This window comes from Ochlerotatus camptorhynchus, unplaced genomic scaffold (assembly GCF_037179485.1).
Source record: "Ochlerotatus camptorhynchus isolate MF236.1 unplaced genomic scaffold, CSIRO-AGI_Acam_v1.1 ptg000079l, whole genome shotgun sequence".
Taxonomy (NCBI): Eukaryota; Metazoa; Arthropoda; class Insecta; order Diptera; family Culicidae; genus Ochlerotatus; species Ochlerotatus camptorhynchus.
The window spans coordinates 692,070-716,997 of NW_027040569.1; the positions used below are offsets into that span (position 1 = coordinate 692,070).

The 24,928-nt window shown below is 39.5% G+C and overlaps 1 protein-coding gene across 1 annotated transcript; it reads right to left on the reverse strand.

The window, feature by feature from the left end:
* Positions 1 to 10,304: 10,304 nt before the first annotated feature.
* Positions 10,305 to 12,213, reverse strand: LOC135697913 (putative nuclease HARBI1). Its single transcript, XM_065217776.1, has 4 exons — positions 12,043 to 12,213; positions 11,839 to 11,978; positions 11,026 to 11,203; positions 10,305 to 10,970 (listed from the first exon to the last, which is right to left on the reverse strand). The coding sequence occupies exons 1-4, from the start codon at positions 12,211 to 12,213 to the stop codon at positions 10,305 to 10,307; spliced, it is 1,155 nt and encodes a 384-aa protein (XP_065073848.1).
* Positions 12,214 to 24,928: the final 12,715 nt, after the last annotated feature.

A 24,928-nucleotide genomic window follows, 5' to 3' on the forward strand; every position in this document is an offset into this window, starting at 1 on the left:
GACTTGCGATTTTGGAACGACAATGCACAATCCATCCGTTTGAGGAATCATCATTTCCACCGTCAATTTCGATGGGAATCCATTTCGGTTGATGACTCCCATAATTTCTCCTTTCATGAAGAGCTCCTCGATCTTTGATACAGATGCAGATATATTGCCTTTAGGTATTATGACGAACCTGAATTTATGATTTAAATGGCCCATGATGGTTTCAAAAACAATGACGTCCGCTCCCTCGAAATGATCCTCCTCAAGATGTACCAATGGTTTGGAAAGCACCGCGGCAAAATTATGATAATTTGTGCTTACCTCAAACCTTCTGTTGTCAAGCATTATGCGGAACGGAGTGTTAATCTTAGGACAAACGACATATCGATTCGGGCCAAGAGTTAAAAAACGTGCTGCTGTACTGTTGGTCGCTAACACGATAAAATTCATCGTCTTGAAAAATTCAACTATAATTCTTATGAATTTCAATATTTCACGAAAGTTGAATGTGACAACAATAACATGTTTCATCATTGAGTTTTCAAGGTTGGCTTGTGTTGTTTGACGTATTAAATATTTCGAGCAGCTTTTCTGAAATTAATTTACAATTTCAAAATACAAATCTCTCCAATGGTAAATTCTTCAAAATGGCAATTTATACCGTAAGAGAGCGAGAATCATTTGCAGCAATAATAACAATTTGTTTGGTTCGAGAAATATCATTCAAAGCATCGATCATTACTGGCACAAGCGTTGTTTGCTGCAGACGTTGTAGCAAAAGGTCAAGTATTTCGGTGAATTCAGGTTGATTGAAGTTCAGAAAAAGTACGTCGGTAGTTGGCATCGTCGGAGCTAGTCCTTCGCTTATCAGGCGATGCAAAATGTTTACATCATCCGCACAATTGTACTGGATAACCAGCATTGAGAAAACTGTTAACCACGATAAACGCATTTTGAACGTGCTTGAAATCAAGAAGGATAAGTTACTCTAAAACATTTTTCAGAGCGAGCTTCCGACGGAAAAGGTAGGATTTAATTACTAAGCACATTTTATTCGAGCACTGCAATTATACTTTACACTAGCGGTCCCGATGGGGATATATTATTTTTTTGTTAGTTCGAAGTAATATAAGACTCACATATTTTTTTCGTTATACACTACTCAAAGTCTACTTACCAATCTAGATAAGGTGTTTGCTGTGGTTCAAGTAAACTGCCGCTCATGGCATGTCCGTCCCTTATCACAAATCAGTAAACCGAGAAAAACTCGATTTATGTTTGCTTCGTATCAGACACAATCCACGCACTTCGACACCGAGGGATAACATTTTTAAACTGAATATGACCGGCTATGCCCAAGAGAATATGATAGAGGCCAATATTACGAGTGTAACTTCGTGAAGTGACATCGGTAATTAGGGCCAGAGAGTGTATTTCGGAACCAATGAAGGATGAGTTTCAGCGGAACAACTCATAGCTAACAAATGAACCGAACATGAAGGACATCAAGAAGGAATACAGTCACCGCAGTATTATGGGTCACCCACAATTATGGGCCACTTCCGTTTGATTAACACACAGAACTGACTGACCCATAATAGTGACTAGCTGGCCCATAATACTGGGGTGACTGTATGTTGTGTTGGTAGGTTAGGGTTTTAAACTCGAGGGTCAGTTCACGTAGAGCACCCGAACCAATCGGTCGTTCCGCTAAGTTTTTTTGAGTCTAGAAGTGTTTGCGTTTTCGGTATTTGGAAAATAGGACTCCGCCACCCGGATAAAGTGGTTTAATCTAGAACTCCGCCACCCGACAAAATGGTTACTGTAAGTGTGACGCCCTCGAATGGTAACACAATAGGCGAAAACATTAACACGCTTCCAACTTTCTCTTGCATTTGACGTTTGCTTAACGGTGCACGTAGTATTTTGCGATTCAGTTTGTTCAAGATTTCACGGGTATTTTGATTCATTTCGTTGGATTTATAAGCTCATAGACACAATCTGGTAAGTGTTTTAAAGCTGATTAATGTGTATTATCACGTATTACATGGTTTTTCTTTAAACAATATATTTTTCCTGGCGGAAGGCCGTCCAGAGGCTGGGTGGCAAAGTTTTTGAAAAAGCATTCTGATATTTCATAACGAACTGCTAACCATAATTCGAAGAAGAGAGTTATATCTGAGAATGAAGTACGATCTTGGTTCGCAGAAGTTGAATCATATCTGGCATCCCAAGATCTCTTGGAAGTCTTAAACGTCCCAAGTCGAGTCTTTAACATGGACGAAAGCGCGTTCAAGATGGCTCTAAATTCCATGAAAAAAAGAGTGTTTGCTGCGAAGACATTGAAAAATGTACAAGCGATTCAAGGCAATTCTAATCGAGAATCTTACACAGTTGTGGGATACACCTTGATGTGTACTACATTATTCCCCCTAGATTCCACCCCTTGCTGAACGAATAGCTGAGGAAACACACTCACACAACCACATACCCTCCACCGAGCCAACGGCACAAGAGACTGTAGCATCGTGTCTCTCCCTCTTGGTTCACCAAACCACCGTGAGAGTAATAGCGAATTTGTTTTTGAACCTGGGCTAGTGTCAACCTGAACTCTGAATAAAAAAACGTTTTCGGGTTAACGCAGTTTACGAGCAAGACGATACGTTGGTGTGCGTGACATCGCGCGAAGCTATCATCCTGCCTGGCTGTCAAACGTCACCGTTGTTTCGTCTTTTCTGTTGTCGCGACTCGTGAAAATTATTGTTGAAGGCTGTTTTTTCGCGTTATTTGTTGTTCGCAAAATTATTAATCGAGGTATTGATACCGAAATGGAACAAACCACCATCAACCTGACAGATTTTCAGCTCGTAGTGGACGAATGCGGAAGTGCCGTTCGACAAGGAGAAGGATTTGTGCTGCTTCAGCATAAAACAAGTAAGTTCATATTTTATTAACTGTTTTGGCTTTTGGTTTTTCGTTCTGCTTCGGTACCTGTATTACATATGATTGCATTACACTCTACATGAATTTTTGGCAAACAATATTGTAAATATGTTTTGGTTCGAAACCATCGAAACATTTTTACTGCCAAACAAGGGAATTATGCATTAGAAATGTTTTTTTTTTTCTTTGTGGAGATTCCTACTTCTCTAAAAAATGAACATTGTTTTCCATTTAGAGATGCAATCCGTTGTGTAATCATCGTAACTATCGATCAGCATTATGTTGCTTTCGTTAACCTTTGAGTATTTACTTAAGGATTGTTATTGTTTTCTCAACAATAAATTCAGCATTTTGCTTGTAATATCAGTATTCTGTAAGATAAATTCATGCTTAAGAAATAATCTGATACTAATTGATTTCAAATCTTAAAAATAAATACTTTTTTCAAAATCAAAAATGGTCCGAAAACTTACGATATTTTTTTAGATATGGAGAAAACGGGCAGGTGGTGGGGTAAGACAAACATTCATGAAAATTTAATGTTTCTATGTTTTAAAACAATCCAAATGATTGCATGATTGTTGTAGGTCATTATGAGGACTAGACACTGCATTGGTCACATCTGGATATCTTCTAAATGGTCTTGATCCCCTGGGGGAAGTGAGAAACAACTGGTATGTGTCGAAACTCATCATGGGGCACATTATATCACATTAGCATCCCATAACATGACCATTAACGGTGAAAATGGATTGTTTATGGGCATTTATGTTCAAGGCATTGATAGCATTGAGAAAATTTGGATAGTAAAATTTATTTCTTATGAAAAATTGTATTCACATTTTACAAAAATAACTATTTACAAACATTAAAACAAAATTAGCCTACACACTTCAACAAGCCATCTAGAAGAGGTCCAGGAGCAAGATATTAAACAATGTTGTAAGCATTTTACTGATTTGGAAATGCACAATGAAATTGATATCACATCACCGCTAGAGGAATAACTTTTTGTTTTTGTTATTATTCTATGATTCCGGTAAAGTACGATTAAAATAGGCTTCCATGTTAAGTACTGTACCTACAAACAGGCTTGCAATTGCTCATTACAGCTAAAATGCTATTTTTCGTAATTATGAAGCTATGAGATACTATAATAATAATTTTCATTTATAAGAAGCAAGAAGAGGGGGAAAAGTTTGTGTATGACGTATACAATTTGTCAATTTTGCTTTCAGAAGCTCACAACTAGCGGTTTTATGATCGCTGATTGCTCGCTCATCGCGTTGCTCATCGTTACAGTTAATCGCTAGTTGTGACCTTCTGAAAGCAAAATTGACAAATTTTATATGTCATGCATCTTACAAATAAAAATTATCATTATAGTATCTCATTGTTTCATAATTACGAAAAATAACATTTTAGCTGTAATGAGCAATTGCAAGCCGCCTACAAACTATTTTTTTTCACAGAATTCGGTATATTTTTTGACGAGATTAGAACAGCTAATCAGTTAATTATATTATCAAAATAATTGACGATAGAAAAAAAATTAGGTTTTCAGAAAATATCAGTAATAAAAAATAGCAGACAACTTTAAATGATTTTGTAAAATACTTGTTTTCAGTACCTCACCTTTCGGTAAAAACATGAAAAAAGCCGAATGTTTTGAAATTAAATATTTTTGCCGCACTCAGTCGGCAAAAAACGTACCGAACATCGAGTATGGGATTAAGCGAAGGTGGCGACACACCTAAATTTCAAATCTAGATGCTCAACAAATCTCACACTAGCGAATCAATCTTTGAAAAATCTATCATTTTTCATATCTACTTGCATTGCACATCATATTTTTGCAGCAAATCTTCAGAATCGTCATTAATCTTCTTTCTATCTACTCAGCGTGCGCGCAGCTAACCCCAACGAAACACAATTTTTCCTGCATGGTAGATAAAGTCGCCCCCCTCGGGATTAAGTATATACACAGTTTTTTTTATTAATGTTTATATATACAGCTCCATGATTACTTGGATATACATGGATTGGAGAAGGTCCATTAATTATGTTACGCAAATTGGGCCCATTTTGAACCCCCCTCCCCCCTTTGTCACATTTTTTGTATGGACCTTATTTTTTTGTATGACTCGTTACAGTTTCCAATATTTCCTATATCCCTTCCCCCTAAAATTGTGACATAATTAATGGATGATCCCTTAATAACTCAGCAAAAATAATATCGGGATACCCCGAAACTTTGAAATGACTGACAAAATCAGTGCAAGATAATGTTCAGTTTTAGAAAATATTTCGTAAAAGCGTGAATTTGGGATTTTATTCGTTCATAATACCTAGCGGACATTTTTAATGATATGTATCCTCAATTTTTATTGTCTCCTTAGGTTATGCAGTGGTTCATGCTAAGTTCGAAGATGTTGCTGAGTTTTACGGATTACCAATTGATATTCCACAAAATGAAACATCCTCGCAAATCAACAGTCCGAGTCCAACTATAAAAACCGAGATGACATGGACCGAAGAGCAAACACATTTTCTGCTCAACCTGTACAAGAGCAACATGGAGAATGTTGGACCGTTAAAAAAATTTAAAAATAAAAAGCAGATGTGGGAGAATATTGCTGATGAAATTCGCAAAGAACTAGGCGTGTCGTTTTCAGCTGTGCAAGTTGAGAATAGATACAAAAATGTATCTAAAAAAACCAAGGATGCAATGAAAAACAACCGTACATCCGGAAGCTCGATAATTGTAACGCCATATGATAAGGCAATGAATGAAATTGCTTCTGTCGATGACTCTCTGGAGCCAGAAGTAATAATGACCCCGACATTCATAAGGCGTAAGAAGCGCCCAGCAGAAACGGAAACATCGATTGGAGAAAATTCAGCGGATGCTTCGGATCATTCTTCATCAGTTCCACTGCGTAAAAGGAGTTGCAGCGAGAATGCTGCCACCCAACTGCTGGAGGCCTATAGAACCGAATGCGAGAGGAAAGAGGAAAGAAGCAGAGAAAAAGCAAGCCAACATCGTGAGAAAATGGAACGATTTGATCGCTTGAATAATATTTTGGAAGAACTAACAAAGAAAATTTAGTTATAATGTTTTAATGTGTTGGTCATTTGTCAGTTTGGTTTTAAATAAAATTTCAAAAATTATATTCACATTTTATACTTATACCCCGTTCACATTACAGCCTATATCGCGTAATATAGGCTGTCTTGCAATAGGCCTTTTTAATAGAAACTGAACGATCGATTCAACCTCTGGTGGTGAATAGGAGAACGTCAAAAAGAGTGTTGTGAGCATAAATGTTTGCCTTGAGACATAGGAAGCGGAACACTTTTTTACTTTTCCTGATAAATTAATTCATCTGAGATGCTGCAAAACTTAATGTATAGTTGAAAAATTTAATTCTGTCACGTTTTGGAAAAGATCCTGCTGCTGTTCAGGAATATTTTTATTGAGAAAAATGAAACATTAGAAAAGTTAGAAAAGTGCCTTAGTGGTTATGATCTTCCGGATTTCTTGTGTGTGAATAGTTAAGGTACAAATCAGTTCAGATTTGTGGAATACCGTTCAATAAGACAATTGCCGATGGAAATTGGCAAGATTTTGAATGAAAAATGCTGTTATTTGCGTTGGGGAAAATACTTATTCTGATGTAAACAAACGGTTTGGTTGACGTTTCTTCTCGAACTCGCGTGGCGCACTCTACGTTGGTGGTGCATTAAAAAGGCGTATGAGCACTCATACATAGGATTTCCAGTGAAAACTAGATTTACGAGTGCTCATTGCAAGACAACGTATATCACGTGATATACGCTGTAATGTGAACGGGGTATTAGCAGGGGTGGAAACTAACGATTTTAAATTGATTCACTGCTTGAGTAGCCTATTGGTCCCAAGTACTTCTATGGCGTACCCCATTCTAGTTGAAATTCTATTACTACACTATGTTTGTTTTGATTCGCTATGAAAGTTTGACAGATAACATCAGGGGTGTGTGGATTCATGCAGAACATGCAGGGGTGAGTGAAATAGCTTGGGACTGCTTGGGACCGTTGTTCTGGTACTGAGTGAGCAAAAAATAATAATGATTTTCTTCGGGACCCAGTGGTCTTAGAGTTACCTCTATGGTATTAGCATAGAGGTAACTCTAAGACCACTGGGTCCCGAAGAAAATCATTTTTATTTTTGGCTCATTCAGTACCAGAACAACGGTCCCAAGCAGTCCCAAGCTATTTCACTCACCCCTGCATGTTCTGCATGAATCCACACACCCCTGATGTTATCTGTCAAACTTTCATAGCGAATCAAAACAAACATAGTGTAGTAATAGAATTTCAACTAGAATGGGGTACGTTAATCGTTTGCTTGGGACCAATAGGCTACTAAAGTGGTGAGCCAATTTAAAATCGTTAGTTTCGTATTGATTGTTGGTATTAGGCTGTGTTCCATTTGGTAAATTTTCACTTAAATTTGACACTTCAAAAATAAATTATAATGTTCGAAGATTCCTCCGTTGTTGATCTGCCGATTTTCGAGAAGGTGTTTGTCAAAATTAATTACTGGTCTGTCAGAAATAAGTCTGGTACAAAAGCAGGTTTATTTGAAAATTTTCCATCTGTCAAAATTAAGTGAAAATTCACCAAATGGTACACAGCCTTAAAATATATTTACATGAACAGACTATCTACAGCTCAGGATAGATCATTGGTCTCATTGGCCAATCTGGAACCACTGTTATATACCGAGGGAAATCTGTAGTAGGGCACATGTTGTTAGAAATTGTTGATAACAGTTGAAAATGTAAAAAGCAATTCAGAAATGTTAGGTTAGGCGCGATACACAAATTACTTAAAGCAATAGGTCGTATGAATAAAAGTGTTTACTTTACTTTTACCGTAAGAAAAGCACCCCAACAAACATTGAATGTTTAATAAGAGCTTATTCAGGCAAAAACAAGCTTCTTCAGCTAAACAATAGCTTACCTGCATAAACGCAAACCATCACTTGACCTTACCGATAATGGTTATAAATTGTTTATAATCCCTCCTAAACTTTAACTGAAATGGTTTTGGAACCTTACATGAACGTTTGTGTGATAAAGTTTTAACCTTATGTGGTTTTTAGGAAGCGGACCTTACAAATAATGGGTCGTTAAGAACCATTACCATTTCAAATTCTTGTTTTCTCCATACATTTTCGGAAAGAGAACTATATTAGAACGTTTTTACTTATGGTTTGAGAACATTAATGATTCGGTCGATGAAACCAGGTAGGCACTCATCTTATTTCCTTTCAAAGGTAAGGGAGCAGATGAGTGTACTGGTCGAAAGATCATATATGATTACCTTTGTATGGGTCCCCTCACATTGCTCAATCCCAGGCAATGAGAAGGCGGACTCTCTCGCAAAGGTGGGTGCGCAGGAAGGCGAATTTTATGACAGGAAAATTTCACACGATGAATTTTACCATTTAGTGCGTCAGAGTACCCTTCCGAGTTGGCAAACCGATTGGGACAATGGAAATCTTGGACGGTGGTTACATTCAATTATTCCTAATGTTTCTTCGAGAGCGTGGTTTAAAGGCTTGGACTTAAGTCGTGACTTCATTCGCGTGATGAGTAGACTTATGTCCAACCACTACTCGCTAGATGCTCATCTCAATAGAATAAACCTCGTGGACAGCAACATCTGTCGGTGTGGAAACGGTTACGATGACATCGATCATGCAGTTTGGCAATGTACGGATAATTACGCCGCCAGAGAGCGACTTTTGAATACCCTTGAGGCCCAAGGAAGACAACCCTATGTTCCTATCAGAGACGTGTTGGGAACTCGCGATATCTGCTATATGCAGTCGGTTTATGTATTTCTTCAAATGTCTAGTATAAGAATTTAATTCCTTTGTATTTTGTCTCTCTTTATTAGTTTTTGTTTGTCTTGTCCCCTCGTCTCGATGAGTCTCATCGTCGCCCACTGGTCACCCACCATAGCCGGTCGAACTCCAGACGAAACTAGAACCGCACTACCATTCATACTGGCGACAACGCTCTGACGAGACAACGAAACCTTACCCCCAAGCTCCTCCCCTGATCCTATCCTTCGACAATGTACCTCTCTAACCTCGAGTAAGCCACGAGTATTCGGCCCAACTCCTACTAGACATAGAATTAAGTGAATTTTGTTACAAACAAAGAACAATGAACTATCGGCTCCGTAAAGCTAACGCGATTGAGCCTTCCAAATAAACATACTAGTTAAAAAAAAAACATTAATGATTATGGTTATACTAGTCAGTAAGGTCCATTAATCGTTTTGTATTATCGCTCAACTTTACGTGGAATATATCGCGAACTGATAATTATTAATTTACAGGCAACCAATTCGCGATATATTCCTCATAAAGTTGATCGATGTTACAAAACCATTCATGGGCCTTACTGACTACCATAACCATAACCATTAATGTTCTCAAACCATAAGTAAAAACGTTCTAATATAGTTCTCTTTCCGAAAATGTATGGAGAAAACAAGAATTTGAAAAGGTAATGGTTCTTAAAAACTTATTATTTGTAAGGTCCGCTTCCTAAAAACCATAATACATAAGGTTAAAACTTTATCACACAAACGTTCATGTAAGGTTCCAAAACCATTTCAGTTAAAGTTAAGGAGGGATTATAAACAATTTATAACCATTATCGGTAAGGTCAATTTATGGTTCGCGTTTATGCGGGTATTCAGCTGTTGAACAAATCAAATTGTTTGTTGGGACGGGAAAGTAAATTAAACTCTTTTTTATTCATACGGCCCAATAAATCTGGGTTTTGATACTTCGCTTATGTAACAATAAGCAACGCTTAATGCTTCCCTTAAATTACGTAATGTCACCCCACTCATTTTTTTCAAGATTGAATTTAAAAAAAAATCAGCAACCGTACCCGGTTCCCATTACCAAACTCCCTCTATGTAACAATATGTTACTTAAACTCGACACCACTACCCCTCCTCTATGTGTTACGTAATGTGTGCACGAATCCTTAGCATTGAATCCACTTTAGATTTTTTAAATAATTCCGGCAAGTTTGTTAACTCTTGAAGAAAGTAAAATACTTCGAATCGGTTGAAAATGTACGATTCAGTATAAGGTATTGGCCCAATTTGACCGCACTTGACTTCATTTTTTTGAGCCAATTAATACGAAAAATGGAATTCTTCTACTGCAGATGACTAGAAAGTTTTCCAAAGTGAACCCATGTTTTATCAGAAGCGAAGATTTTTCCCAATCACATGAGTTGCATTGAAAGTAAATATTTAAACATTTGTTGTCAAAAAGTATCTCTATTTAACTTTATTTACATTAAATTTTCAGATATTTCAGTTCTTTTTAACTCGCCTAGCCTACGCAAGGTGGCATTCCTTGAAGACTGAGATCCAGTTGGTAAATTGTTTGGCACATTACCTCTTGTTTCGTCGTTAATTTCATCAGGATCCTCATCTTCCTCATAATGATCATTTTGATCAATGCACATATTGTGCAAAGTGCAACATGCGATAACAAATTTGCACATTCGTTCCACGTGAAAAAAATCCAGCCGTGTTAACTGGCGGAATCGTTGCTTCAGCACTCCGAAGCTATTTTCTATTCTGACCCGAGTTTGACAGTGCTTCCGATTATAATTCCTCTGCTTAATCGTCAAGTTACCGTAGTCCTTGTACGGAATCAACAAATACTCCCGGACCGGGTACGCAGCATCACCGAGAAGATGATATCTTCCCTGACATATACCTGGTAGATCATCGCTGATCGGTGACAATGAAAACACTCTTGAATCGTGGATTCGACTTGGTGACCCAACACAAACATCAAGAAATCTTCTGTTAGGATCACAGACTCCTTGAAGAGTCATCGATAGCATATCGTGCCGGTTGATGTAGGTGGACCTGATTTTATTGGCAGGTTTTCGAATTGCGATGTAGCTACCGTCAATACAGCCTATAACATCAGGAAAACCAGCAATCTGTAAATAATTTGAATATTTGATACTTTCAAAACATTATTCAATTTTAACTAACACTTTTGAATCCTGTAACGATTTTTTCCATTTCGGCCTCTGTCTCCGGAAAGCGAATAATCTCCTTGGACAGATTATAAAAAAAGTCCAAGATTTTATTGAGGCATTTGTAGAAGGACGTTTCGGACATATTAAATAAAGTACCAATCTCTCGGTAAGAATTCTTGTTTGCACAAAACCTAGAAAGAAAAAGAAAAAAGTGAGAAAAATATATTATGAAATGATATGATTTTTTCGAAGCTCAGAAAACTTTCTCAAGGTTTGTAAAATTTTCTTATGTTCTGCAAAGTTTTCCTAAAGTTCACACAACTTTCCTGATGAACTCAAATTTTTTTTTTTTTGAGTACTCAGATTTTTTCTGATTTTTTTCTGAAGTTCACCGAAATTTTCTGAAATTTGCAAACAAAAACAAAAACTCATGGAGCCTCAGGGGAATTCTGCGAACTTCAGAACAATTCTGCAAATTACAGCATCGTACCAAACACATGATTGACTGAGTACCAATGCTAACGACGCCAGGGAGGCACTCCTACACTCATAGACCGGGGTCCAACGGCTTTACTTCCCTTACGAAGGACGTCTTTTGGGGTAAAAGACGTTATTAACGCTTAAATCATGGATTTATTTGATGTTTTCTGCTCTATAGACCAAGATTAGCTCGAGGTAGTTCTCTCCCCTACTGCAAACTCCAGAAAAATTTTGCGAACTACAGAAATCTTCTTTGAACTTCAGAAAAAAAATTGAGAAAAATTATAGAAACTCCAAGAAAGTACTCTAAAACCACAGAAAATCAGTCAATAGCCGAAATGCGTACCATAAGAAAGCACACATTTGATCATTTGCCGAAACATTCCTGCGTCCAATACCGGTATTCGATCGATAAAATTCGGACTCTGCGTATCGTCTGATGATCGTTTCGGCTGTGGATTTGTAGAGCCGGAAGTGACGTCGGAACTAGAAAGAAACATGAGTTCATCAATGAAAATCTGTTTTAATTATTCTCATACATGAATATTACCTCCTCCTCCGAGAGATTCTCCACTACATCGCTGACGAAATTCTCGACCCGCTTTCTTTTGTTAATGGTCATCAGAATGTGATCCTCAAAATCGGAATCCGAATCGGTTTCCGTTTCCGATTCCAATAATTGGACAGCGGAAGCTGCAAGAGCGATAGCAACGTTTTGCATTTTTTTTTTATTCGCAAAAGTTTATTTACGATTACACGATCCAAAACAAAACACAATTTGACAGTTGGATGCAGTTGTATTGGTGAACCCAATCGCTAAACCGTAAAATAGCACAGTGCGAAACTAGTACTTTTTGAGTTGAAACTAGTGCGGAACTAGGTTGAACCCAAGAGAATAAAAAAACGTTTTGACAGCAGTTAGGTTGAAACTGGTGCAAAACTAGTTTCAACCTGGGAATAAACAAATTCACTATAAGTCGTGCGTCAGTCTGCCTCCTGGGCTGGGCGATTTCTTCCGGTGGCAATCCGGGATTCCACAGTGGCGATCCTGCCATAATTATTCTTATTTTGCCTTAAAGTTCGATAGAACCTACAGTTTTAACCACCCGGGAATCGCCCATCACAGGAAAACAGACAGAAAGCTGACAATTTGTGAGTGCTTAGAAAAAAAAGTGTCGGATAGTGCAACTGGAAGTTTTTGTTTTTATATTTTAATCTCTGCAATCCAGTGAGGTAAGCCAATTTTTTCCTTTTTTCATCGCCGCCTGCTCCATGCGAAAATCAATGGAGGTATTCGGGACGAGTACCTTTCCCACCAAAACTGGAAGAGTTTCGAGACGAACGCGGAATTAGTAAATCATCGGCGTAGCGGGACGCACGCTGGAAGTATTTTTGAAGCGACAAGTCAGAAAACTGTTCCGGGACGGCCATTTTATTTTCCTTCCGAGTGTCTCGGGACGAACACAAAGAAGAAAAAAAATGATTTTAAGAAAAACCAGCATTTGGTCGTAGCGTGATAGTGTTTGTTAAAGTTTACCTAGAAGTTTGCCGGATCTTGAAGATTCTTTCGCATTGATATTTATCATAGATAGGTGTTTCGGGACGAACACGATATTGGAAATTCAGTAACGCGTAAATTCTTTTGAATAGCAGTAACGGGCCATTAAAAAAAAAAAAACAAGGTGGCCATTTTGTTTTCTTCTGGTTTTCGTGTCGAGACAACAATTACTCTCTCACTATCTAAAAGTGCTTCGGGACGAATGCATGTTTGAAAAGAAGAGGAGGATCCGGGACGGATCAAGATCTCACGACGTTACCGATGATTGATCATTGATGGTGCTGTGGGACGCACACCACAAGACAAGTATGAACGCATGCAATGAATCTGTTTAAATAAAGTTAAAATGCAATTAAACTGAATTCCATTTACTATCGATTTACTCCTTAAGGTCACTGTTTAAGGTAAGGCAAAACAGTATCGAATAAAATATTAATCTAGACCATTTTTTTCTGCTTCGAAAACAAAATATTTCCTGATTTTGTTTTGTTTTGCCACGCTTGACAAAAATAGAACTATATAGACAAAAAAGCTTACCATTATAGTGCATAAAAATCAGTGACTAGCATGAACAAATTTTAAAAAATCCTGGGACGGCCACTTGGAAAAGAAATCTGTCGCTGCGGAGTGAAAAAAAAAAACTCGCAGGAAGATTTGATAGTGAGCTGGGACGGCCACTTGGAAAAGGAATCTGTGGTAACGGTGTAAGTCACCTGCAGGAAGATTTGATAGTGCGCTGGAATGACCACTGAGAAAAAATCTGTCGTTGCGGTGTGAGATCCGTAGGAAGATTGGATGATAAATGATATAAAAAAAAACTATAGTTTATCATGATAATCTTAACTTCTGTTGCATCATTCACGGTAGACACCATAGATAAACGTCGTGGCCGACGGATGGTGTTCACCACGATCTAGACGGGTGGAGAAACAGACTACTCTATTCATCTATGGATCTCGTATGAACGTTGAGCAGACCAGCGGAGGAGAATACCGGGTGGCTACAGATGCAATAGATGTACTGTATCGAGTGGTAGTAATACAATTTCAAAAGGTGATACATATGTCCGTTTAACTGACCGCAAGAACCGGGATTGGTCGAGGATCAGTAGAAATGGTCAATGATGGCCACTGGTGGTTGCAAGGTGGCTAATCGGGTGATTCTGTCGGGTTAAACTGAGCGAGCCGGTTCCTACACGAGCCGACGAAAAATGATGGTCACCGTGTCATTTAACTTATGAGTTGCTATACATCCGGCGTTACCTTAAGCTGAACATTTAAGATCATACGTAACCAAATATTTAACTAACGGCGTCGGTGGTGTAGTGGTAAGCGTGATTGTCTCTCTGCCACCGCCGGGATTTTCTGAAGCATACAATCTCGGTTCACGCCTTCCTTCGGGAAGGGAAGTAAACTTGTTGATCCCCGGTTCATGAGTTGATGGGTCTATAGGTAGGGTCCAGGTGTGGGAGCTGCCTCCTGGCGTCGGTAGCATTGGTACTCAGTACGGAAAACAAGATCGACGGAAAACAAAAATTAACTAGAGTGTAAAAATCATTCTGAAATCTCATGTATTGAGCATTCCTTGAGATTCTCATTTATTATCACGCACTCACATTCACAACACCAAAAAAATCACCATCCAAGCACTCCTTGGTAGGACTTTGTATGAGAGCGAACTGTCCATTAATAGAATTAGTGCCAAAAATTAAAAAAAAAATAAATTAATAAATCTTGATTTAAAAATCGAGCTGAATGTCTATGGGATCGATAGAAATATTATCAACAATCAATACGAAACTAACAATTTTAAATTGGCTCACCACTTTAGTAGCCTATTGGTCCCAAGCAAACGATTAACGTACCCTATTCTAGTTGAAATTCTATTACTACACTATGTTTGTTTTGATTCGCTATGAAAGTTTGACAGATAACATCAGGGGTGTATGGATTCATGCAGAACATGCAGGGGTGAGTGAAATAGCTTGGGACTGCTTGGGACCGTTGTTCTGGTACTGAGTGAGCCAAAAATAATAATGATTTTCTTCGGGACCCAGTGGTCTTAGAGTTACCTCTATGATATTATTGTGCAAAAAAAAACAACTCATAGGTGAATGATTGCGTGCCTAAGATTTAAATTGTTGATTTTTGTTAAACGAAAGCTGATAATGACACACTTAAAAGAAGATTACGAAGGAAAGCTTAAGCTAAAAAAATTGTTGTGTAGTTACTTAAAATGTACAATGTAATCTCCCGTAGATAGAAGAGCTCTTGAGGTACACATGAATGTGTATGATTTGAACGTTTTAATCCTAAATGGTAAGTGTTGTGCTAATTGATCAACTATATTTAAGCTAAAGCAACTAAGGATCAACTTGATTGTTGCGGATATTATCATATTCTTATTGTTGTTTACAAAAACTATATCCATTGAAAATAATGTTAATAGAACGGTCAGATGCTGGAAATTCAAGTTATCCAGTCTAATTGAAAATTCTACAAGTTTACATTATAGATCGCATATATTTATGATACATGTCATGAGATAATCCATAAATTGTGTGTAACCGTCCATCTTTGTAAAAAAAAACATTACCAGTAAGATGCTGGTTTACGTTAAAAGGAAGTTTGCATGCATAAATGTTTGCATGCTTGAATGTTTACATCACCAGTAAAATTCAGAACTTTGTTGTTCTTAATAAGGCTGATGTTTTGAGGCTAATGTGATATTGTGTGCTACGAAATATGTAATATGAGTCATAAAAATCATTCATGTGCTCAGTGGAGCCATGTAATATTATTTTCATGAATTGTATAAAGTATTGTAGTAACTATAATGCGATAATTAGCGCAAGAATGAATCATGATAAAAGTTCAGACAAAACACGGTGGAAAAACCACATCAGTTAAAAAAAGATAACATTACTTTTCACTCACCTAATAATTAACAATAGCCTCTAACTATTGAAGTTTTTTTTTTATTAAAATAGACTGTTCAAAACATTCTCCGGATTTTATATTAGAAGATACCATTTTTTTTTAGAGAAGGAGTGGGATGTGCATATTTCTTCGCGAGTTGAACCGCCGACTGTCACCAGAGCTGCTTCTAGCTTTCAAGGAACAGAGTAGAAACTTGTTGTGGACTGGCGGCAATTCAGCTTTTTGATTTGTAGAGGAGAGTATCTGATGAAGTTGAAGGACCACCAGCTTTCCTTGAAATCGATACAACTCTGATTGGCCTTAACATCAGCTATGTACCAGAAGGAGACCAATATATTTTTTTGTGAAATAAATTAGTGTAGCATTTTTTATGTGCGCTGTTGATACCATTTTTGTATCTTTATTGCAGCAATATATCCAGAGGAGAGCGGTATGACTTCGAGCTCCAACGATGTCAGTTTGGACCTTAATTATTCGGTATGAAACGTCACTCTACACTTATTAATAAATTTTAATATATTTCCCTACAACAGATCAACAAACACTCAACACGGAAGCTGTGGAATCAGTGGACACATTGAAACTAAATAATTTGCAGCAGAAGGGAGATTGAATCCGCTATGTGTAGCTGTGTATCCAAGGAACCCATCTACTCTGGGGAAACGCAGGCATCGAGTGGTTCCAGCAGTAGCCACAAGTGAGTCTTGGCACTTGATGTATCAGGAAGAAGAAGCTGCGAAGAAATTAAGTGAAATGACAAAACGTAAAAAGCTTGAAGAGAGAAAGGAGAATGCTGAGTTAAAACAGAAGGAGAAAGAAATCCAGGCTATGGCCAAGCTGATGAAACTGCAAGAGCGGACGAAGCAAAAGGAAAAACTGCAAGAAGAGAAAAAAAGCTGCACGTATGCTGATGACGAAATCCAAATCGAAACGAAAGGAAAAGAAAAAAAAAACAATGAAGTAATCCCAGAGCAAAGAAAAATCACCAAACCCCGTTAATTACCCCGAATCATCGCCTGGATGAAACTGCATATCAAAGTTGTATACCATATAGCTCCACTCGACTGATTTGTCTTTATGCCGAGGGCGTTAGGCTCTGTGGATCTCATTTTTCAGTTCTCGTCCTAATTTGTTTGCTTCAGTCGGATCAGTTATGATGATTCAGAAACCGCCGGACAATACTACAGGTTCCAAGAATCACTGCTTTCTGAATGCTGTCCAGTTCTCTTCGTAGTTCCAACTTTTCAAGGGAACGTATATGGGTACGGGGAACAATTCCGGTCGCCGAGATTACTACCAAAACTATACGCACATCCTCCAGGTGCCACATCTGCTTCAACTCCAACGCCAAATCGTGGTACTTCAGTATCTTGGTCGAGAACGTTGACTGAACATTGCGATTTAACGGTACAGCGATATCGATGAGGGTTACCCACTTCATCCTTTTGTCGTAAACCACAATGTCAGGGTGATTGGCACGAATATGGACATCCGTAATGATCTCGTGATCCCAGTACAGTTTTATGCAACTATTTTCCAGTACCGGGTCTGACATGTACTTGTAGTAGGGTACGTACTTGTTCACCAAAATGTGCTTCAGTGCAAGTTGTTGGTGCACAATCTTAGCGACATCATTGTGACGACCGAGATACGCTACTTCTGCCAACGCTTCGCAACCAGCAACAACATGTTCGATCGTCTCCCGTACTGCATTGCACTTTCTACACCGGTCTTCTACTTCTTCGTGCAATATGTACCTACGGTAGTTCTTCGTCGCAATAAACCGATCCTGGATGACTACCAGGATACCTTCAGTCTTTGAGAAGAGTTCACCTCGCACCAGCCACGTATTCGATGCCACTTTGTCGACATGCGCTTGTTCCAACTGATGGGGATGTGTCCCATGCAGCTCCTTCAGCTTCCACGATGCGACTTTATCTTCGACAGTTTTTAGGTTACAATTCAACTGGTAGTCTTCGCCAGATGCAGGGCGCTGAACCCGTGGTATGCCTCACAAACAGCACGGTAGACTTCGTGACGGTTCTGGCTTTCTACGAAGTAGCTTCGCAACTGCTGAATCTGGGAAACACATAGCGCTTGGATATCAGTGATGCCTCTTGCTCCTTCATTACGTGGCAAGGTGAATCTCTCGACGGCCGACTTTGGGTGATGCATGCGATGCTTCGTGAACGCCACCCGTACTGCTCGTTCTATCGCCTCCAAGTCTGTTTTGGTCCACTTGATCACCACAAAGCTGTAGGTTAACAGGGGCACGGCAAACGTGTTTGTCGCTTTTATCTTGTTGCCGGCCGACAGGAACGACCTCAGAACACGATTGATTCGATACCAGAACTTTTCCTGCAGCTCCTACTTGATCGTTGTATGGCGAATCCCTTTCAGTTCCAGGAACCCCAGGTACTTATAGGTTTCGTCTTCAATCATATTCCGAATCTCCAGTATCCACTACTTGACCCCGACGGATATTGACTGTTCGACATTTATCGACACCAAACTCCATCCGGATGTCATAACTGAACACCGTTACAAGCTGCAAGAAAAGGTGCAGCTTCTCCACTGTTTTCGCAAACACCGAAGGTGTGGGTAACATTTGTACTTCTTCCTCCAATTTTCAAATGGTAGCCATAGTTGCATGATTGAGTGCTCTGCTGAGGGGGTTCATCGCAAGGCAGAACCATAGTGGACTAAATGTATCGCCTTGAAAAATTTCCCTTCTTATGCTGAGAGTTCTGGACCGTAACACCAATGCTCCGTCTGTAACGTGGAGAGATGTGCTCCACATTCCCATTGCGTGCTGCATAAGCCTGATGAATCCATCGTCCACCTTGTACAACTGCAATACCTTGAGAAGGTACGAATGCGGTACTGAGTCGTACGCCTTCTTGTAGTCGATGTACGCCATGCTCAGGTTTTCTCTTTTTCCGGCTCGCCTGACCGACAATAACTGCATCAATGATGACCTGATCTTTGCAGCCTTGAGTGTTTTGCCGGCAGACCTTCTGTTCTTCGGCCATAACGTTGTCTACATTGCAATGGTTCTGTATCTTTCGATTTATTACTGATGAGAGCACTTTGAACAGGCTCGAAAGACATGTTATTGGCCTGTACTTGGCTGGATTAGCCGTGTTTTGGTCCTTGGGTAGAAGATAGGTTACCCCTCTGGTAATGAATTTAGGTAGCTGTTGGGGGTTTTCTAGTACCATATTGAAGTATTCCGCCATCTGCCCATGGATTGAGGTGAATTTTTTATACCAGAAGCTATGCACAAAATCTGGTCCTGGTGCAGCCAGGTAGCCTCCCGAATATCCTGAGCGGTTACAATGACCGTGGGCATACTTACAATTCCATTACTCCTATCCTCTTCCTCTGCCAAACAAATCCCATCACTGTTTTGTTGAGCAGGATTCTCCCACAGATCGGCCCAAAACTGTGTTACATCGCCAATCTCCGGGAGTCCTTCACTATAGTCGGTTTTGTTGTTACGGATGTGGTTGTAGAACTCCCTTTCTTTAGTGCTGAACATTCGATTTTCCTTCTTCCTCTTCGAACTTTCTCCATAACGTCGCATCCGTTTAGCAAGAGCACTCAACCGCTGTACATGGGTATCGAGCACCTCAGTAATATCAGCTTCAGTGAGGTCATGGAGCTCTGCGGGGTTGACAATTTCAACAACGTGACAAACTAGCCTCGATGATCGGTTTCCACTCTTGTACGGTGTCAACCGTCCAATCTTAGTCCGAAGTGCGATGATTCGGCCCTCCAGGCGTCGCATCCATGCGAGTTTTTGTGCGTTGGGACGTGTACGACTTTCGCCGTTTCCTTGCGGGTACGTCCGCAATCCCAACGTTTGTACCTTGCGGGTACGTCGGCCATAACTGCACAGTACACTATGAACTGCAGGTCCTCAATGTTATCAGCGGCTTCCAAGTGCTGCGGCAAAATATCCTCGTTGAGAATGCTTACTGCACTCGTTAGTCGGTAGGAATACTGCAGTTTTGGTATCCTGTGCCGGGACATGGGGTCCGTCCCTTGGAACTGTGTAGCCGGTGCATCCATTCGAAAAGCTAGCTCATCCCGTAGTTGCTGTCGTTTTTGGTCTACCACTTGTCCAGGAGCGGTTGACGTTGACTCCCTCAACTTCCGCAAACTTTTTCTCAAATTTCGTTATTTCGGAAGTATAAATTCGTCGGTGCTATCAAGGCAACTTGTGGGAAACTCAATTAGCAATTTCTATGAACTTTTCCCAAGCTCCGTGAACATTGTTCATGTTTCATGATCTTTATCGCAATGCTGTGAACTTCTCCCAAGTTCCGTGAACTTCACTCAAATTCTGTGAACTTTTCCCATGTTCTGAAAACTTCTTCCATTTTCCTTAACTTCTTCTAAGTTCTGTGAACTTTTACCAAGTTTTAGTAAGTTCCTCTAAATTCTGTTAGCTTCTTCAAATGTTGGTAAACTTTTCCGAACTCCTCCCATGTTTCGTAAAATTCTCCCAAGTTCCGTAACCTTATTTCAAATTGAGTTACCTTTTTTCAATTCCGGAAAAAAAAACTTTTCTGAACTTTCAAGTACCTTGAACGCCTTCTAAGTTACGGGGGCTGTAATGGGGCTGTAATGGAAGTTTGGAGAGCTCCACAGCATACCGCTGGAATGCTTAAAAGCATCAGGAAGAATTAACACTACATTATCGTGGTACTTGGCTGATGAAGCATTCTGGATGCCCCTTTCTCTACATTCAACCACGGACGGGTCCAGGCCGCTGGCAACGATAGGTAGGGTCAGATCGGAGAGATCAAGGGCTCCCATAGTGCTTTCCACGATGCGTTCTGGAATTGATGAAAATCTATCGTTTGTCATTCGCAGATGTCCTGGAGTAGATGAAGTAAGCATCACACAGAGCATAACCAGAATTGAAAAATATACTTGCGTAAGCATGCTAATCAGAAAACCGCGTAAGACAAAATGGATAAAGCAGGGTTAAAAAATGTATTGTTCTCAAGCTCAGAACAGCCATTTTTGGAAGCACCCCTTTACCGTACCCGTTGTCCCATAAATTAAACATTCACAGTGATTACGAAGCAACCGTAAAAAATGTTGTCCATTCGAAACTTTACTCCCCCAATTATTCACCTTTGAGCCGGAAGAGCTAATTATGCAAATCAGCGCTCTTGGACTCACTCCCTCAGAACTGCCAACAAAGGGGCTTTCGTTATTTCTCTGTTATTACTTAAGCACAATAATGAATGACAAAAAATACAACAATACCTACAGAACAAAAAAAAAATGCAAAAATCAGCGACGAACGGCAAACTGGAAAAGTTGTGTTTGTTGGCTGAGGGAAACACAAATTTGCACTGCAGTCGCCGCCGCATGTTTCCTCCGAGGTGGAAAAAATAAGTTCCAATCTGGGTGGTACCCGACTCGAAACCCAATGATCCAGGAAAAGTTTCCCGGTGTAGTTTTTCAACGTTTCGGCACTGTTCCGGGTGGATGGGGGGCGTCCATGAATCGCACTGTAAGTTTTTGAAAAACTTTTTGTTGGTGGAATTAATAACGGATACGTTATTTTTGAACCGACCATCACCAATGGAAGGCATAAGGAAGGTGAAAAGTGAATCGCTAATAACTTGTTTTATTACAACCTTCCCCTGGTAGCACTTTTCGTCCCGAAAGGGCAAATATTTGCATTTTTTTTTTGCTGTTGTTGCTCAGGATGGGAAGTTGTTTGCAGCTGATGCATGATTACAATATTTCTGCAATCTGTTGGCCGTGCTTTTGTTTCAGTCCTGTTTCTCAATAGGGTCCCAGCAATCCGTTATCTGTTGGCTTGTCGTGCACTGTTTCTTGTTCACCTGAGAATAGAACGATGACTTTTCTTTTGCTGATGCAACGAGGAGGTATCTTCTGTGAAGGTGTGCTGTTTTCCATTACGAATAATAAAAGTCACCACGACTGTTGACAGCCTTATTGTTATTCTCCAGCAGTTCTGATTTCCTTTACTTGACTTCCAACAGCCGCACCGTTTGTTCATTCTTCTCGATGAGCTTATTTATAGGGTGGCCCAGAATGTCTAAGCACGACTTTGGAACACCCCTGCTTGTTTCAGATCATTATCATGCTGAATCATTGTTTACATTTCGACTAACAGTTTAGTGTATCGCAAGACTCGCACTTAGTCGAGGGGGGCGACACATCTAAATCTGAGTTCTAGATGCTCAAAAAATCTCACACTAGCGAATAAATCTTCGAAAAATCTTCTTTCATTTCTCGCATTTACTTGCACCGCGCATTATCTTTTTGCAGGAAATCTTCAAAATCGTAATAAATCTTCTTTCTATCTACTCAGCGTACGCGCAGCTAGCCACAGCAAAACACAATATTTACGGTGCACGGATGGATTTGAGTTCACTCACTCGACAAAAAGTGACACAACAGCGGGGCCCTGTTTACTAAAAATGAACACATCAATAATGCTCGCATAACATTTGCAAAGGGCCTATCAACTTTTGTAAATAATTTGCTAGGTCCTTTTCACGAGAACCGAAGTACGCCCACGCAAACCAAGAGCACTATCGGGAAGGGGAGAATTTCCCCTGCCCGTTGGTGTTGTTAGTTTGCGTGAGCGTATTCGGTTCGCGCGAAAAAGGCTTAACAAGTTTTGTATACATAAGTTGATAGACCCGTTTCAAATGTTACGTGAGTATTATTCATGTGTTCATTTTTAGTAAACAGGGCCCCGCTGTTGTGTCACTTTTTGTCGAGTGAGTGAACTCAAATCCATCCGTGCACTCGTCAATTTCCTGCAACGTAGATAGAGTCGTCTCCCTCGCACTTATACCCCGTTCACACTACAGCCTATATCACGTAATATAGGCTGTCTTGCAATGAGCACTCATACATAGGATTTCCAGTGAAAACTAGATGTATGAATGCTCATTGCAAGACAGCGTATATCACGTGATATACGCTGTAATGTGAACGGGGTATTAGTGTCGGTTCTCTACACGTTGAGAAAAAAGTTTGCATTAATGTTTAAAGTTTAACCAGTTTCAAGAAAACCCGCACATATTCATAAAATGAATAAACGCTGTAAACTCATGGGATGAATAAAAGTGTTTGTCTCGAAACTGGTTAAATTTTATTCATCGATATATTCAGCCGAATTTTAATCATTGAGGCATAGCCGATTTCCCGAAAGTGGGTTTTTTTCTTTTCTCATTTTTAGGTCCTAAGTAACATTGACCGATTCTTTCTCGACTTTCTCTTTCGTTAATAACTCGGGTAACTAAATTGATCGATTATCTTTCACTAAACAGGACCTAACGGGAAGAACGTCTTTTTAAACAAAGATTCGATTCGAGGCTTCGCCAAACACCTTGCCAGAGATATCCGGATCTTCCAGTTGCTGAGGGATTCTCAGTTGTATGCCACCGGTGCGGCCGTTTGCCTGTCGTTTTCGATGAGACGCTGATGGTGCAGTTCGTGTACGTCAGACGTCGCCAGAGACACCCGAATCTTCTGAAACGGTTGAATGCTGCCGGTGTGGCAGGTTACCTGTGGTACCAAATAGAACGCTGCTGGTGCAATTTGTTTCGTGTCAAATAAAAATAAAATAACATAATTTATCAAATGTAGTGCACGATAATAACAAACTGCTACACAAACCTTATAAAAAATAAACAAAAATTGAAAACACAGAATAATTCCCTACCAAACTTCACTGATCCAGACCCTTCAAGGACTTTTTAGAACAAGGCTCCAACCAAATCGATTTTCAGAGACAGCCGGATACAAAATCCAAAATCTACGACGCTGGTGATCAGGGTCTCACAAAGTCACTTTCAATCAAAAATCGTCAAGCGACGATGAAGCTGTCAACCATCACTTTCAATCGAAAGTCATTCTGTCTTCTCTTCGAGCAGATCCCCGTCAACAGCAACAGAACCACTTTCGATCAGTGTTCATGCTGTTTATTTTGGCTTGACTAGTCTTCATTTCTTCTTTCATGGACGAGTGCACCGATGAATTTGAGTTCGCTCACTCGAGAAAAAGTGACACAAGCTGCGAGCAATGTTTACTAATCATGAACACTAAATGTTCATTATTCATTATTCATGAGCATTTAGTGTTCATGAGTAGTAAAAATTGCCCGCAGCTTGTGTCACTTTTTCTCAAGTGAGTGAACTCAAATCCATCGGTGCATTCGTCCATTGTCAAATGAACTTACTTTTGCATTGAAGCGAAGCTGTTCGATCCAAATTTGTGCAGTTTTGTCAAAGATGTCAAATTTATCATTGTCGGGTGGTTTGTTTACCCATCAATACGGGTATTGTTTTAATCGGGGTGTCGTCTAGAGATCGTTAATTTTTATGCGACGACATTTCAAAATCCATGATGGCGGCTTCCGATTTCAGATTAAGTGGGAAATGCTGTCAAATACCCATCAATATAGGTATTTTTGGAATCGGGATGGCGTCTACTGTGTTACCTGACGTATAACGAATATACGTTGTATACGAGTACCCCGAATACAACGTATAGTTCGTCTAATTTTACATGGCAAACGTATATTCGTTATAAGTCAGGTAACACAGTAGAAGCCGGAATTCGATATCCGACGCCATTTTTAAATCCAATATGTCGGCTTTCTATTTCAGAAAAAAATGGGAAATGCATCAATATGGGTATTTTTGAAATTGGGGTGACGTCGGGGTTATATTGTTCAATATTTAATTAATCCTAAAACGTGAACTTATTTCTATTCATCTTAAAAACAAACATTAAAAAAAGGTTAATCAAACTTACAATCTAAGGTTAAAAGTCTTAAAGTAAACATATATGAGTTTCATAAACTTTCAGATCGTCCCCAGCCAAAACATCCCGAACTGGAACATCAGGTTGTCTACTTCAATCCCGAAGGG